At 45.9% G+C, this 16,155-nt stretch overlaps 1 protein-coding gene across 6 annotated transcripts in view; it reads right to left on the reverse strand.

Moving 5' to 3' along the window:
• The window catches only part of FNBP1L (formin binding protein 1 like), a 659,713-nt gene that overhangs the window by 197,099 nt on the left and 446,459 nt on the right, over window positions 1–16,155 (reverse strand). For all 6 annotated transcript variants that reach the window (XM_086953911.1, XM_086953913.1, XM_086953916.1 and 3 more), the window contains exon 8: window positions 14,722–14,868. In XM_086953911.1, the coding sequence (XP_086810037.1) occupies window positions 14,722–14,868 (147 nt within the window). The remainder of the gene's footprint in view (window positions 1–14,721; window positions 14,869–16,155) is intronic.

Genomic DNA, 16,155 nt, shown 5'->3' on the forward strand with positions numbered 1-16,155 from the left:
AAATAAACATGGCACTCTTCACTACTTCGCATCTCCATATCTATTACACAACAAGGCTTGGCTTCAATAACAGCAGCTCACCAACTCCCTTTCAACCCCCATCTCCACCACGAACACACGCAAACCGGAGAAAATCCCTTCTAAACCAGCTGAATCAGGATTATGATATAGAAAAACAATATGATGGCGATCTTGATACAGAGACTACCAACACTAAGTTCAAGGGTTGCTACTCATCCCTCTACCGAACAAAGTCACACCACCACCAAAACAAAATCTCTTGACTACCTACTAATAAATGCTCGATCACCCTCTAAAAACAAGCACCACATCTATGACCTACTTACTGACCCACAACCTGACTTACTCTCCATAACTGAATCACGGTTGGGAGACCGCATGGTCCCAGTGTTGTATGAATCCGCACCTCCAGGCTATCACATTTTCACACAAAATTGCATAGGTAAAAGAGGAGGTGGACCAGGAAACAATAAATCTCACCAAAGCGGACAACATTTCCATACGAGGTTGTGAGACTCATTCATGACAAGATGCAATCCTGCACCAACTTCCTCCTGCACATTTCTCCTATACAGACCACTACCTAGCAACGCAACATTCGCAGTCACGTTTCTAGACTCTGTCAAACCTTATGACACAGCACTTCAAACGATGCATCCTTTGTGACCTAAACATATGGTTTGACCAACTCAATATGCTGCAACCAAGAACTATCATCACTGGCCTGGACCTGCTGTACCTACATCAGATCGTCCACAAGTATCGCTGGACACATCCTAGAGATAATTTTTGCAAATCCAGAACTAGTTGCCTTTCAAAGGATTACTCCATCACATGGTCAGACCACCATCTGGTTGCCTTCCAACACAAAACATCACAAATCAACATATCCAAGTTCACCATACATGCATCCACTTATCGACCGGGGAACAAACTCAATTTTGAATACTTAGAAACACAACTAACTTCCAACACAGATCTAGACACAATAAACTCAGTTCAAAAACTATACGAGTACATACGTTGGTTAAGCAGGCGGCTACCCACCACAGGCTGTATAAGCTTGGAGATAGGGCAGGAAAGACGCTGTCGTGGTTGGAAAGGGAGGAGCAAGGTGCTAGATGGGTGCCCCGATTGACGCTGCCGAGTGGGGAAGTTCTTTACCGCCCAGGGGAAATAGCTGAGGCATTTGCTAACTATTTCGAAACAATATACTCGCCCTCAGCCATATATACAGCAGAAGACCCACGCCAATTGCTGGCAGAATGCGACGTGCCAACTCTTTCAGAAGTGGATAGGGAGCTACTGGAGGCGGACATTTCCGACGAGGAGATTCGGAAGGCCATTGGCCAAATTAAATCTGGAAAGGCGATGGGGCCCAATGGTACCCCCGTAGAATTTCTTAAGGCAGTGGCTTCCCAGGTGGTCCCGCACTTGCGAGGAATGTATCAGGAAAGCTGGGAAAGGGGAGCCGTACCGCCAGATCAGCGACTGGCAAGCATTGTGGTGATACATAAAACTGGTAAAACGGTGGATGACTGTCGGTCTTACAGACCGATTCCATTGATTAATGTAGAGGCAAAGGTCTTGGCGAAGGTGCTCGCCATGCGGCTGGGAACAGTGATATCCTCCCTTGTGCACCCGGACCAGTCTGGATTTATGCCGGGGAAAAATATGGCACTAAATATCCATCGGCTTCATAACGTTCTGGCACGCCAGAGATATATAGAAGAGGATGCAGTCATACTGCCCCTTGATGCCTCCATGGCGTTTGACTCGATTGAATGGCCATACATATTTGAAGTTCTGAAAAAAGCAGGATTAGGCCCTAAATTCATACATTGGATACGGATACTTTATACGGACATTCTTGGGCAGGTCAGAGTGAACTACTCATCCAGGCAGTTCTCCCTCCGAAGAGGCACCAGGCAGGGTTGCCATTTGTCGCCACTGCTGTTCTCGCTTATGCTGGAGCCCCTGGCGGCCTGGATACGGTTGGATGTTATGATAGGGGGTCTGCTGTGGTCCCAAGATTGCGAAGATAGAATATCACTCTATGCAGATGATAGACTGCTGTATCTTGCAAACCCATACAGGTCCATCCATATGGTCCTCAATATTTTCACAAACTTTGGGAAATATTCAGGGTACGTGATTAATTGGGGTAAGTCGGTGTTGTATGTGCTTCGTGGACAGACCCCGCGTCTTCCAAAAGACTGCGCTTTAATGGTCTCAGATGACAGTTTTAGATACCTGGGAATTTTTGTCACGCCGGATCCGGACCTCTTTGTCGAAATTTAGCGCCCTTGTTGGCACGGTTGCAGGCTGACGTCCAACCTTGGAGATCTTTGCCATTGTCACTGGTTGGCGTAGCTGCTCTTTTTAAGATGCTCGTCCTTCCGCGGTTTCTCTATATTCTGCAGAATTGTCCATATAGTGTTCCAGATGCCTATTTTACGGCAGTGGAAGGTGAAGTGCGTACGTTACTATGGGATGGGAAAGCCCCGAGGATTGCACTTCAGAAATTGATGAAGGGATTGTATGATGGGGGCATTGCGCTACCCGACATATGGCTGTATTACTGGGCCTCGCAACTGGTGACTGTGAATAGGTGGATATACGCCCAACCGGATGATCCAGCATTTGCTTTGGATAGATATCAGATGGATAGATCTGGATACCTTAGGGCACTTAACTCTAGTACTAGGAAGACGCATTTCGTAGGTCCCACAACATACGCTGCAGGTATGGAAATTAGCTAATTCTCGTTTGGGTTGGACGGGCAGGCTTACCAAAATGATGCCGCTGTGGTATTCCCAGAAGCTAGGTATGCTTTGCCAATTCCAGGGATTCGCTAAATGGGATATGATTGGTATCTCGACGGTTAGTGACTTGATTAAGTAAGGTAAAATCCTTTGGTTTGAGGAGCTTCAGTAGGCATACCAGTTGGCGCTCAGTGAGGTCTTTCGCTATCTACAAATACGGCATGCTTTGATTTCTGCGTTCCCTAGCTGTGTAGATATACCGGAGTCGTCCCCTCTGGAGGACCGTCAGTTGGATAGGCAGCTGCACACCAAGACGACCTCCCTCACTTACAGGCAGCTTACTAATAATGTGCCTGACTCCTTTGAGAAGCTTAAAAAGAAGTGGGAGGGGGACGTAGGGACAATTGAGTAAGAGGATTGGAGGCAGGCGTTAATGTCTCCCAGAGAGGCTGCCATCACGCTTAGATTCCGACTTAGTCAACTCCGTATTTTCCACCGTTCATATCTGACTGGGGTCACTCTTGCGAGGATTGGGTCTAGGCCAGACTATCTTTGTCTAAGGGGATGCCGGCAGTCAGCCACATTTTACCACATGATATGGGAATGCCCGATGGTGCAGAGCCGTTGGGACAGAATTACGACACATATGCATTCCGTGCTGGGGAAGCAGCTTACTTTGATGCCACGACTGGGCCTGCTCAACATATGGGAGGCGACTGATCATACGGAGACAGAACAGCAGTTTGTAACGCTAGGTTTTACATTATTTAAGAAGGAAATTACCAGGGGATGGGGTGGAGAACGACCACCTGCAGTGGCGGTTTGGCAGAGGGAGCTAGATAGGTGCATGATTGCTGAGAAAGAAGTGTTTATTGCAAGGGGGTGCCCAAAGAAGTGGGACAGGAAATGGTTCAAATGGAACATGTATAGGGGGGGGGACATCTGTGTATCGCCTGTGGTGGAATTGGAGGTGCGAAGGAACAGAGATGGGGAGCAAAATGTGTAATATATGGGTCTAAATTAACTGGATTCCTAAAGTGACGCTAAATGTAACTTGCACTGTGAATTGTATGAGTAACAGTAAATTTGTCTGTCATTTTTCAAATAAAAATATTTGTTTTAAAAAACTATACGAGTGGCTCTGTGAAGCGTTTGATATCCTACTACCACTAAGAACTACAAAACAGGATGAAAGAAAACAAGCACCTTGAATGCAGAACTGAAAAAGGTAAAACAACAAATTTCAAAGCTGCAACACACCTGGCTCAAAACAAATGGTAAATACGACAAACTTCAACTACACAAACTTAACAGACTATACAAGTCAACAATCAAGAAATATAAACAAGCATTTACAATGCAATGGTCTCGGTATTATTGGCATTGCTCATGACATTTTTTTAAAAATTATAAATAAATGGCATTGTCATTTACATTGCCAATAGCTTAATCTTTTGCATATGCAAGACCTATTGCATTAGCACCCACACACAGGGGGCAGGAGAGCAAGCACAACAAACGAGGGGGCAGGGTAGCAAGCACAGCGAAGGGGTAGGGGAGCAGGCACAGCGAGGGGGCAGTGGCAAGAGAGCAAGCCCAAGCAACGAGGGGCAGGAGAGCAAGCACAAGCAACCAGGGGCAGGGGCAGGAGAGCAAGCACAAGCAACCAGGGGGCAGGGGCAGGAGAGCAAGAAAAAGCAATCAGGAGGCAGGGGTAGGAGAGCAAGCACAAGCAACCAGGGGGCAGGGGCAGGAGAGCAAGCACAAGCAACCAGGGGGCAGGAGAGCAAGTACAGCAAGGGGGCAGAAGAGCAAGCACATCCAGGGGGCAGAAGAGCAAGCACAGCCAGGTGTTTGGGGGTCCGGGGCTCTTCCGGCACATCTTCTGAGATGGAGAGACCCCAACAAATGCGACCATGCCACAGTTGGTGAGATGGCGGGGCAGGTATACGCTGACAGGGTTCAGTTTTCATCACTGAGAATGAATCCATAACTCACTCACCTCTATAACCTAAACCATGTGTAAAGCACATACCAGTTGTTTAATTAGCACTTTAAGTATGCATCATTAATCGACTAATTTCCTAAATCGGAAAAGGGTGATACACTGAGTCAGCCAGGCCGTGTTTTTCACGTTACACGCAGTTCTAGGCAGCAAGGACCCAACCCACTGAGCTAGGTTTGCCCCAGTGCAGGCAGCTGAGATCATGTATAACTTAGAGCGCTCGAAGGCCGAGGAGTCTTTGTCAAGTCCATCAGATCGCCTCCTTGAAGAGGAAATGCGTGTGGCCAGGATTGTCTCCTGGAAAGCAGACACGCCGACGAAAGGTCTCTGGCGAGAACGCGCTTCCGCGCGCTTAGCCGAGACCTAAAAAACCCCAATATAGACACTTGGTCCGCCGTGGGAGCTTTCTCTCGTTGGGAGTTATTAATGACTAGGGACATTGCTTATTTGTAGTACTATGTTTACCCCGTCCCTTTGCACTGCATTGGGGTAACTCCTTCCTTTTCTGGTTTTGCCTGGCGAAAGATGCGCTCTGCGCATCTTTTTCGCGCAGGCGAAAACCTAATACGGGAGACAGAAACGGCCCCCGTCTTTCATTGGCTAGCTCCATAAATGGAGGCTAGCCATTGGAAGACAGGCCTGTCCGTCAATGCCGGACCAGATTCGGGGGCGTTCCCGAGATTTTTTTGGCTTTTGGCGACGTCACGCTACGTCAGCCAACAGCCCTCGGGAACGCCCCCGAATCTGGTCCGGTATGGTCACCCTGCCTGCCAGACGCTGCTCCCTCATTCCTCGCTCTGCTCGCAGCCCTCCGTGCCCACGCCTCATTGCTGCAGGCTGGCGTAGCTCGGCTGTCGTCGTCTGCAGCCTCGCCCCGACTCAGGCCAGCTTCCAGTGGAGGCCCGGCTCTCTGGTGGTCGGCAGTGCTTGCTCTTTGCTGGAAAGCCCCATCCCTCGGACGGAAGTGCCCGGCGCTAGGACCCCGCGGCTCTCCCTCCCTGTCATCGGCCCGGGCTCAGCAGCTCTAGCGCAGCGCTGTCCCCAGCATTTCAGAGGCTCTGGTGTATTTCAGTAGTCTGCAACTTGTTTACACCAACACAAGCTCCTCGCGTCGGTGCTAACTGCTTATGTATTCCTTTGCACATTTTATACACACACGCACGTGCTTGTTGTGACGTTTGTTGGTCGTTTGTTGTAAGGCTTTCATTGCGCACAGAAGCTGAGACTTATTTATGACGATAATATATTTTTTTAATTATTCTTATTTATTTATGTGTTTGTGATTATTATTATTCAGGATGACTACTTTTTGCTCGAAATCGGCTCACACCTCAAGTGCAGCATTGTTCCAGATTGTAAACGTGGCTGTTTTATTAATATGTCCTAACATTCACACTATTAGCCTGGATGTGAATATATCCCAGTTCGTGCACGTTTCTGCCGTAAGTGCCCGTTTCACGTGTGCGTTCGGGGTGCGTCTGGTTTCACAAGCACACACCTCTTTCATCCCGCAAGTGATGGACGGGTCATGTCCCGGCTCTGCCTGTGGTGTGAGGTGTTCGTCCGGGGGCTCCCAGCGTCTCGAGAGAGGTGGAAAGTAAACCTTGCCCCACTTCAGGCAAGGAGTGAGTGGCCCTTCAGCCGAGGAGCTTTTACTGCCGGCGGTTACAGTATTACAACTGCCCCCCCACTCCCCCCCACATTTGTTTCCCTTCCACAGTCGCGGGGGCCGCGGACTCTGAGTTGCACTTTTCCCCCTTGAACTGTTTGAACAGCGCTCGGGACCCTTTGCAGCTCGGCCCAGTTAATCTCTCCATAAAAGGGGCAGGCCGCATTCGTACCATTATCACCGTGTGTGTGCGTGCGCGCGCGAGCACTGTTTAGGGTAGGGTTGTGCACTGTGTGTATTTGTGTATGTCCACTGTTCAGTGTGTAGGTACACCGTTGAGATTGTGTTTGCACAACGCGTACAGTATGTGTGTGCGGTTGTACTCTGCTCACACTGTGTACTCAGGGGCAGATTTACAAGCCACTTGCGCCACGTTTGCGTCACTTTTAATAATGGGAAAAGTAACGCAAAAGTGACGCAAGGGGCTTGTAAATTTGCCCCGTGATATTTAGAACTGGGACGGGGTCTAAAGTATGTGGGCACCGTTTGGAAAGTGTGCTTGTGTGTGTGCGCACTTTTCGGAGCCAGTGTAAACTGTTTAGAGTATGGTTGTGCACAGGTGCATGCGTCTACACTGTTCAGTGAGCGTATGTACAGCGTTTACAGTGTGTGCACAATGGTTAGTTGTGTATGTGCTTGTTGCGTGTGTGCTGTTCAGGGGTTGTAAACAATGTTTAGAATGGAGACCGCGCTTAAAGTGGGTGTACACCTTTTAGAAAGGTATGCAGGTCCGCTTGTGAGCGTGTGTGCGCCTGCCTGCTGTACAGGGTTTATTCTCACAGTTTTGAATGGGCACCGCGGACACAGCGAATTTACACCGTTTAGAACGTAAGCTGGTCCGCGTGTGAGTGTATGTGTGCGTGGACGCTTGGGTGCTGGGCAGGGTTTGTATTCACTGTTTAGAATGGGGACCACGTTTAAAGGTTTGTATTCACTGTTTAGAATGGGGACCGCGTTTAAAGGTTTGTATTCACTGTTTAGAATGGGGACCGCGTTTAAAGCGGGTGTACACCTTTTAGAAAGGTATGCGGGTCCGCTTGTGAGAGTATGTGTGTGCGCGCGCGTGCTGTGTAGGATATGCGCTTGTACTCGCTGATTAGAACGGGGACCGTGTTTAAAGTGAATGTACTCCCTTTAGTAGGTATGCGGGTCCGTGTGTGTGTGTGTGTGTGTGTGTGTGTGTGTGTGTGTGTGTGTGTGTGTGTGTGTGTACGTGCGTGCACGTGCCTGAGCGTACACGTGCCTGAGCGTACACGTGCGTGAGCGCGCTCGCGCGTGCTGTGCAGGGGTTATACCCACTATTTAGAACGGGGACCGTATTTAAAGCGAACATGCACCGTTTAGAAGGTAGCGGGTCTGTGTGTGTGCGTGGTTGGTGCTGCATTCGCTCCCTAGGCTTCATAGGCCGGCTCTCTAAACAAACAATTATCAAGTAGGAGTTGTGCTGGGTACGAAGTGCCAAAGGCTCATGTTTCGTGGCCATTCCACCCACGCACCTCACCCACAGCAGCTCCGTGTGCTAATGCGCAGCCTCTGCCCGCCTGCGCGCCCTCCGTGGGTGAAGGGCAGTGACCCAGGGGCAAACACGACCCAGCGCTGGTCCGTCGCTGACGGTAACTTTAAACCCACAGGCAGGCATGGGTAGCAGAAAGAGCGCCCGCGTCCAGATGTCCTACACAGCTTAATGTTTGAGGGAAACAAAAGTGTGGGGGTGCAGAGTTCTCATTCGAAGCCAGTCGTCGGCACTGCGAATGCTGTGATTTCTTAGAACCTGGGCTGCCAGACCCGATTCCACCTGACGCCCCTTTCTTTCACCTCCACTTCCTGTGCCTTTACCTCACTCTTGAGGCCTGCTTTCTCCCTATATTGCCATTCACTGGTCCCCCTTTCTCCATTTGCCTTTCTTTTCCCAGGGTCAACCTATATCGCTGAAAGAATTAACTCTAGGTCCCCAGCAATGAGTGTCGTTGGCCAGCACCTACAAGCACCAGCACAAAAAAGCGCTGGCGAATTCCAGAGGCAGGAGGTTTGACAAGGGGGGCGGGGGGGGCTCTCTGTGTGTGGGCGGGGGGCTCTCTGTGTGTGGGGGGGGGGCTTTCAGTGTGTGTGGGGGGGGGCTCTCAGTGTGTGGGGGAGGGGGCTCTCAGTGTGTGGGGGAGGGGGCTCTCAGTGTGTGGGGGAGGCTCGCAGTGTGTGGAGAAGGCTTGCAGCGTGTGGAGGGAGCTCGCAGTGTGTGGAGAAGGCTTGCAGTGTGTGGAGGGAGCTCGCAGTGTGTGTGGGGGGCTCGCAGTGTGTGGGCGGGGCTCTGTGTGGGTGTGTGTTGGGGGGGCTCTCTGTAGGTGTTTGTGGGTGTCATTTGCGAAAGATAAAGCTAGTGGCATTGCAAATGACAATGCCAATTATTTATGTTAAAAAAAACATAAATAAAAATAATGTCAAGAGCATTGCCAATAGCTCAAACTTTAACAAAGGCAAAACCATTGCATTGTAAATGCTTGTTGTCACAGCTTCACATCAATACTCAAACAATGGATGCAGCCCACTATATGTAGCCAGCAGAACATTTCTTTTCCTTACTATGACAGCAGCTTTTCATATTGTTTTTTGCTGACCGTTGCCAAAATCCAGGTGTGTGAGGGAAACCTACACTGCTGCTATCTATGAGGTTTCATTAAATTTAATGGTAGAGTGATGTCAGAACGATCCGTTCCTTTCATACACTCATACCCCACTCATTTCCAACAAAAGACCGATCTACTGTCTTTGTCAATAACATAAGCAACATTGTCAATGAATGCAAAAGTTAGAGAATGTAGAAAAGAGCCTGTTAATTATAAACATTACGCTGTCAGAATAATTACGAATTTATGGCGAAAAGAATGGCGGGCGTGATTCATTGTGTTCTTTCACCAGAAGTGGTATTTTTTTGTCTGTAAAATATCTCAAAAACAAGTCGGGAGTGGGAACCCGTGCAACAGGCATTTGTCGCCTTTAGCGGATTAAGTCAGGAAAGTTGGATGTCATTACAATAATGCAAGTTCAACGCATATATTTGCCTCCAGTCGTTGCTTGGAATTGTACAAAAATGACCTTTTAATGTAATTGGTATTTAAGTCTAAGCCTTTACGGTGTTTATTCATTGGTTTGTAATGCCGAATCAATTTAAAAGAGTGTGCCATCCAATTTGAGTTGAATTTCTAGGTGGGATAAGCAAACAGTATCTGCTTTGGGTTAAGGAAGAGCCATCTGTTCAAACAGCTATCTGCATATACAAACTGGGTTTATGTGACTTGGCATTCGAACGCAGTTGCAACCAGTTTTACTCGTTAAGCTTTGGCATCTGGCATTTAAATCTGACAAAGTCGGATGACTACATTTTCACGCATAGGCATTTTTCTGCTACTTTCAGAAGCCTTGTTTTTCGTTACGAGAAGCTTCGCGTTTCATGTACGTCAGCAGTGTCAGGCTACCAGAAGCGCAGCCATGGCGTCACTTCCTGCTGGGCTAAGGCTGTAGAGATCTCGGCAAACGTAATAGGTACGGGGTAAGTTGGTCGATCAAGGTACCGCCAACTGAGAAGGAAACAAGCGCCGCGAACGATGCGCAGCCTCACCGGAAGTCAGGCAAAGTCGCCTGTGACGAGGGCGGGGCCGCGTCCGGACCGGAAGAGGAGGCAGGGGAGTGAAAGCGTCTCGCAGCCCGGGGCTCCTGTGAGCGGTGGAGAGCCTTGGGCCGCCAGGAGGTGGTTGCGCAAGTGTTGCACATGCCCGGTGCCTGCCGCGTTCGGAGAGCGGAGTCCCCCAAAATTGGCTCGATAAGTTGAAAAGGGCTGGGGGGGGGGGGGGGGGGTCTCGGTGCAATTGCGTGTGTGTGCTTGTTTGTGTATGCATGTGTGCGACGGCAGGGGGGGGCACGGTGCACTGGTGTGTGTGTGTGTGTGTGTGTGTATGTATGTGTGCGGGGGGGTGTGTGTCTCTGTATGTATGTGCGTGCGTGCATGGGCGCTCGTGTGTGTGTCTGTGTGTATGCGCATGCGGTGTTTGGAGCTTCCCAGGAGACAGCAGCTGGCCACAGCGCGCGTTCGCGTGGGTGGCCCGCTCAGATCGCCTCCTTGAAGAGGAAATGCGCGTGGCCAGGATTGTCTCCCGGAAAGCAGACACGCCGACAAAAGGTCTCTGGCGAGAACGCGCTTCCGCGCGCTTAGCTGAGACCTAAAAAAGGGTGCTAATCAGACAGAATTCAAAATGCCAAATGAGCAAATAAAGATTTTTATAAACTTCTCACAGAATTTTGTAAATCTAAATGCACAGAAGGAACTCATCCATGACTCAAGAATTTACTATCTATAGGACTCCTATTTAAAACAAAGAAAAACCACCAGCACCAACCCATTTTCAACCATCCCGTCCAAGAGTAGGCAATTCCAGCTTCTGCATTCCCTCAAAGAACCATAAAAAGTGAATTTATGGATCTGGTCAAAGTAAGCAGGCCAGCCGGCTGCCCTTCTGACCCATGTCCACCACAAATCTTCAAGAACATTCTTTTAACTACCTCTGCTACCATTAACTGCAGGAATCTTTCCAGAAGCCTTAAAAGACTTATACTAACGTACACCCATTATTAAAGAAAACAAACCTGGACCCACATGACCCAGACAACTACAGACCGATTACAAATGGTCATTTCCTGGGCAAACAGATAAAAAGTGCAGCATTTGATCAAATGTCACAATTCATTGTAGATAACTCCACACTTTCCAATTTCCAAACAGGATTCAGTCCAGGAACAGGCACAGAATCTGCCCTCATCGCCATCTGCGATAAACTTAAAAACACAGTACACCGGAATGTGGTCATTGCACTACTTCTCTTAGACCTCTCAGCTGCCTTCGACACAGTTGAAAATGAAACTTTAATCCAAACACTCTATGAAGCCAGCATAGAGGGGACTGCTCCAGACTGGATCACATCCTATCTTCCAAACAGGTCAAATGTCATCCATACTCCCTATTTCTCATCCAAACTGTACTTCACAAAAGCAGGGCCCCCCCAAGGCTCTATCATCTCACCCATGCTTTACAACATCTACATGAAGTCATTGCCAGCAACAATCAATGAATTTCAGCTTGCATGCTATAGCTATGCTGATGACACAAATACTTCTTAAACTGGAAAGCTCCAAAGACATTGAAAACACAAAAACCTTCAGTTGCTCAGGGCCGTTGATCAGTGGATGCCATGGAGCCACTCCAAATTAAATGCTTCCAAAACTGAAATACTCACATGTGGCGATCGGAAAAATTATGGCCCACTCTGCACCTGGCCTGACGATCTGGCACCACCTCCTAAAGTATCTAAGGAAGTAAGAAACCTTGGAATTACCATGGGGTCCGAATTATTTATGAATGCCCAAGTGGACAAGTTAGCAAGAACAAGCTTCATTACCAAGAAAACACTGCGACTCATCTTTCCACACCTAGGATTTCCATACACGGTACAGGCTACTATCTCTCTTGTACGGTCGAAACTTGATTACGCCAATGGCCTCTATCACAGATCATCTTTATCCACTATGAAAAACTACAATGAATTGAGAACTCTGCTAACACACTACTCCTACATGTAAAGCAGCAAGCCCACATCTACCCTGCCTTGAGGGCCCTACATTGGTTACCGGTTACCAGAAGATCCACATTCAAGCTGCTTTGCACCACTCACAAAGTAATACATAGACCAGGACCACTTTTTCTCAGGAATGAAATTACCAAAATAAGGACAACAAAGGAACCTCCGCTCAAGACTGACATCTCGCTTCAAAACCCCAGCATACAAGAAAAAATCCATGGGTGGTACATCTTTCTCTGTTCAAGTAGCCAAAGTATTAAATTCATTACCTCCAAACAAAAGAGTCACGGATAACAATCTTATCTTCGGAAGACTACTGAAGCGTTAGCTCTTTCTTACATGACCAGCAGACTCATACCCAAATGTACAGAAACGTCTGATCATGTAAATATGTATAATTTGATTTTATGTATGTATTTAGATATGTACATTTCTCTGTACACACATGTATAGTAGTTCTGGTATATATATATATATATATATATATATATATATATATATATATATATATATATATATATATATATATATAACATTTAGGTTTGCTAAACAAATGTATAGATTTCTTATGGTTAAACATATATATATTATTTTATGCTTAACATGTATATAGGTCACTGCATAGTTTTCATTGAAGTTATCTGATTAGATGCTTATGGGTCTCAGTTTTATTTATCACAATATGTAAATACCTTAGCAAGTGTATCTAATCTATAAGTACTTCATAACTGAAATAATGAAGAAAACCTAACATTTAAATATATGTGTATATATATACACACACACAAATTAACTTTTACATGCAGCAACACCTGAAAGTCTGAATTTCTAACTATCCTTATTTGCACATATGGAACGTTATACAAAACAATTGTATACCTCTATTATTTTACTTTATAGATGTATACCCTTTCTACGCAGTTATGTATCTATATATTCTATTACTTTACTCCTACTGTAGAAAGATAGAAAGAAGAAAAAAAAACTTCAGATTCCTCTAATGCACCACTCTTTCTCCGATCCCATACCTCTGCCAACATATGCTCTAAAATTCACTCCGACTCATCTCAAACTCCATTCTACTACTATGATCTTCCTAAGATCTTTTCTTGAATCTTCCCTCCTCTAGTCCTCCTTGACTCACCCCAAAGCTCAGTCTACTGCTATGATCTCCCATATATAACCCTTTCTAGACTCTTCCCTCCTTGACCCACCCCCTAACCTCATTTTAATATGATCTCCCAAATAACACTATCTAGAATCTCTTCCCTCCTTTATCCTATTCAATCAAATGAACAGACTCACATGTCCAACCCTCAAATTAACAACTTATATTTCTGCATACTAATCCACCACTAATCCTTTGGGTTCCCCGAGTAGAGTGCAACTTGTCAAAAAGTGCTTCATTGCATCATCAGGGTTAGAAAGAACTATATTATTACAATTACAGAAGGAGCGGTAGGCTTACTCAAGCTTTGGTTCTGTTGGCGTACTGTTATGAGAAAAAGTAAATAGTTTGTGGACTGAATTAGCCGGGCTCCTGGACGTAGGGATTTCTTAGGAACTCCATCACTGCTTCCACTCCAGGGCTTGGAAACATGGCCTTTGGAGAGAGTGAGTAGGGGCTGGGACACCAGAGTGCGCGGAGGTGCCATGGCATAGACAGTGCCAATCCTTGGGTCTCATCTCCAACACCGGCACACAAAATACTGAGGGACTGCTCTCTCCCTCAGTTACTAAAGAGACTGCCAAGATGGAGCTGAAGCTTTATATGCGGCACAAAGAAAGAATTAGTGAGCACCGATTTTTTGGGGACAGCCCACCTTTGAGAGTGGAGCGGCAGTCAGAGGGGGCTTACACCTACGAAGGAGATGAGGGGTCCTGGACAACAGGCCCTGATGGAACAGCTTACCTGGGCAGTGCCAAGGAGAGCCAATGGGGAGTCACCCTCCGAGAATGATAGTGGCCAGCACTGGGTGAATCTACAAAACCCAACTTGGAGAAATAAATCAGATTGTTTCTGCCTTCTTCAGGTACATTTCATACTAGATGCAACTTGACATCATGCCACAAACAAAAAGAAAGAAACTTTGCCATGTGGTCTCAAGCTCGGGGCAGGAGCATTTGGTTGTATTCTTGAGCAGAGTGATGATTGAGCCTCTCTCAAAGCAGGTCAATGCTTCTTATTAGAGGAATGGCGGGGAAAAGAAACTCTTCAAAATATGAATCATGGGGCAAAAGAAATGCGGTTGTGTATTTTATTAATTATCCTGTTGTGCTGCGTGATGTATCTTAGTGCTTTCGTAATGAGGGAAACCAAATAACAAATGTACTTCAAATTACTGTTATTCGATATTTAACTATTAACGTCAAAAACAATAATTGATTATTAGAGGTTTGGCTCTTAAATCAGATTACCAAACTAACTTCATATCTAGACTAATGTCTTATTTTTTAACATTTGTCACATAATGTAAAATGATTTACAATTTTTTTCGCCATTTCAGATTGGACTACAGTATGTATAGTTAAAAAAAAAAATACGAAACAAGGTAAATACTGGTGCTAAAAATCACATTGTACAAAGTGTTTAGAAGGGAATAACAATTACCTAAAAACACAAAAGAATGCACTTACTCTACGTTCATCGACAGACTTTGCAGCATGAACCATTCCATCAAAACATTTTGAGACTATTGGGATAACCTTTCGGTCAGAATCAGAAAATCCTTTATAGCATTCACTCATCTTGATAGTTCGTCGCTCGTCCATTTCTTGAAGACGCTAAAAGGTAAAGGATGAATAATCACCAGCACTGGCTATGTATGACTATGTTTTATCAGATCTTCAACAAATGTCAACAAATTTATAGAGCAGTATGGGGTAAAAATATACGCCTGCGGCTTGACATTGAAACGCTGGCTGAGGAGCACTGGTCTAGGCCATATCTCCTGAATTCAAGACCTGCATGCAACCTTTCTCCATACCTTCGACAACATACATAGCACCCTTCAATCTTACAATTTCTCTGTCTAGTAATCTACCTGCAGGAGGATGTTTAACAGACAACCTCCTACTTATGCACCATGAATCTTAGAAAGAGTTTTAAATTCAATAAGGAGAGACTGAAAAGTTAAATTTTTCCTGGCAAAGTTTGCATTTAATTCCGTTTTCATAACAAAAGGCATCTGAGCAGCGCACAAAGTTAGGAGCAATCGTGCTCAATTACAATGAATTACCTTTTGAGTGGATTCAAATGAAACCGTTCCATGCTGGGTTTGGTGTTTTAAACCTGTGGCAGGTTTTCCAAAACCTATGCAAGTTAGTGCCAGCCAGGTCAGAGTTCCACTAATTTCCGTTAAACAAGGGAATATTAACTAGTTTAGGTTTTAATATTGGGTGTTAAATGGTCATCAAAATACTGTAAAATGATTGAAACTGTCCTGTTGGCACTACATGCTGATGTAACATGATTATAATGGAAATTGTAAAACGTGTTGCTATGCGTTTAATTGCAAAACCAATAAAAACAAATCTAACCAAGAAGGGAAAATAGTAGAATGGCAACAGTGATACACATAGAATATTTTCAGTTTGTTCCCCAAATTTCTCAAAATATCCAAGTGAATGTTTCTCTAATGCTATGCATTTTTCTTTACACTCCTTTGCTCTGCTTATAAATGTTGACATTTACAGAGCATATATGCAGGGGAGCCTGTTCCTAATAAATTCACTCTTTTACAGTGGTGAAAGGGCTGTCCCTGAGAAAGTTCCTCACAACTCAAGAGAAGTTCAAGCACACAAGCATTTAGATCTGATGCGCCTTCTGGCCTATTGGAAGCTAAGAAGACATTACTTCTGGTGGTTCCCCTCGCTGTCTGCTGCATTTATGTTTCACCTGAACTGTAGTGGGTACAAAATCCTCTGAATATTTGAGATTGCTAGCATTACTATTCACAACACAACACTGTCAAATGTTACCACGCAATATAAAGCACAAGGGTATTTTTAAATGCCAATTTCCAAAAATATAATACTTTTCCAACTTTGCACAGAATTGACTTTGTTAGT

This window comes from Lissotriton vulgaris, chromosome 1_1 (genome assembly GCF_964263255.1).
Source record: "Lissotriton vulgaris chromosome 1_1, aLisVul1.2, whole genome shotgun sequence".
Taxonomy (NCBI): Eukaryota; Metazoa; Chordata; class Amphibia; order Caudata; family Salamandridae; genus Lissotriton; species Lissotriton vulgaris.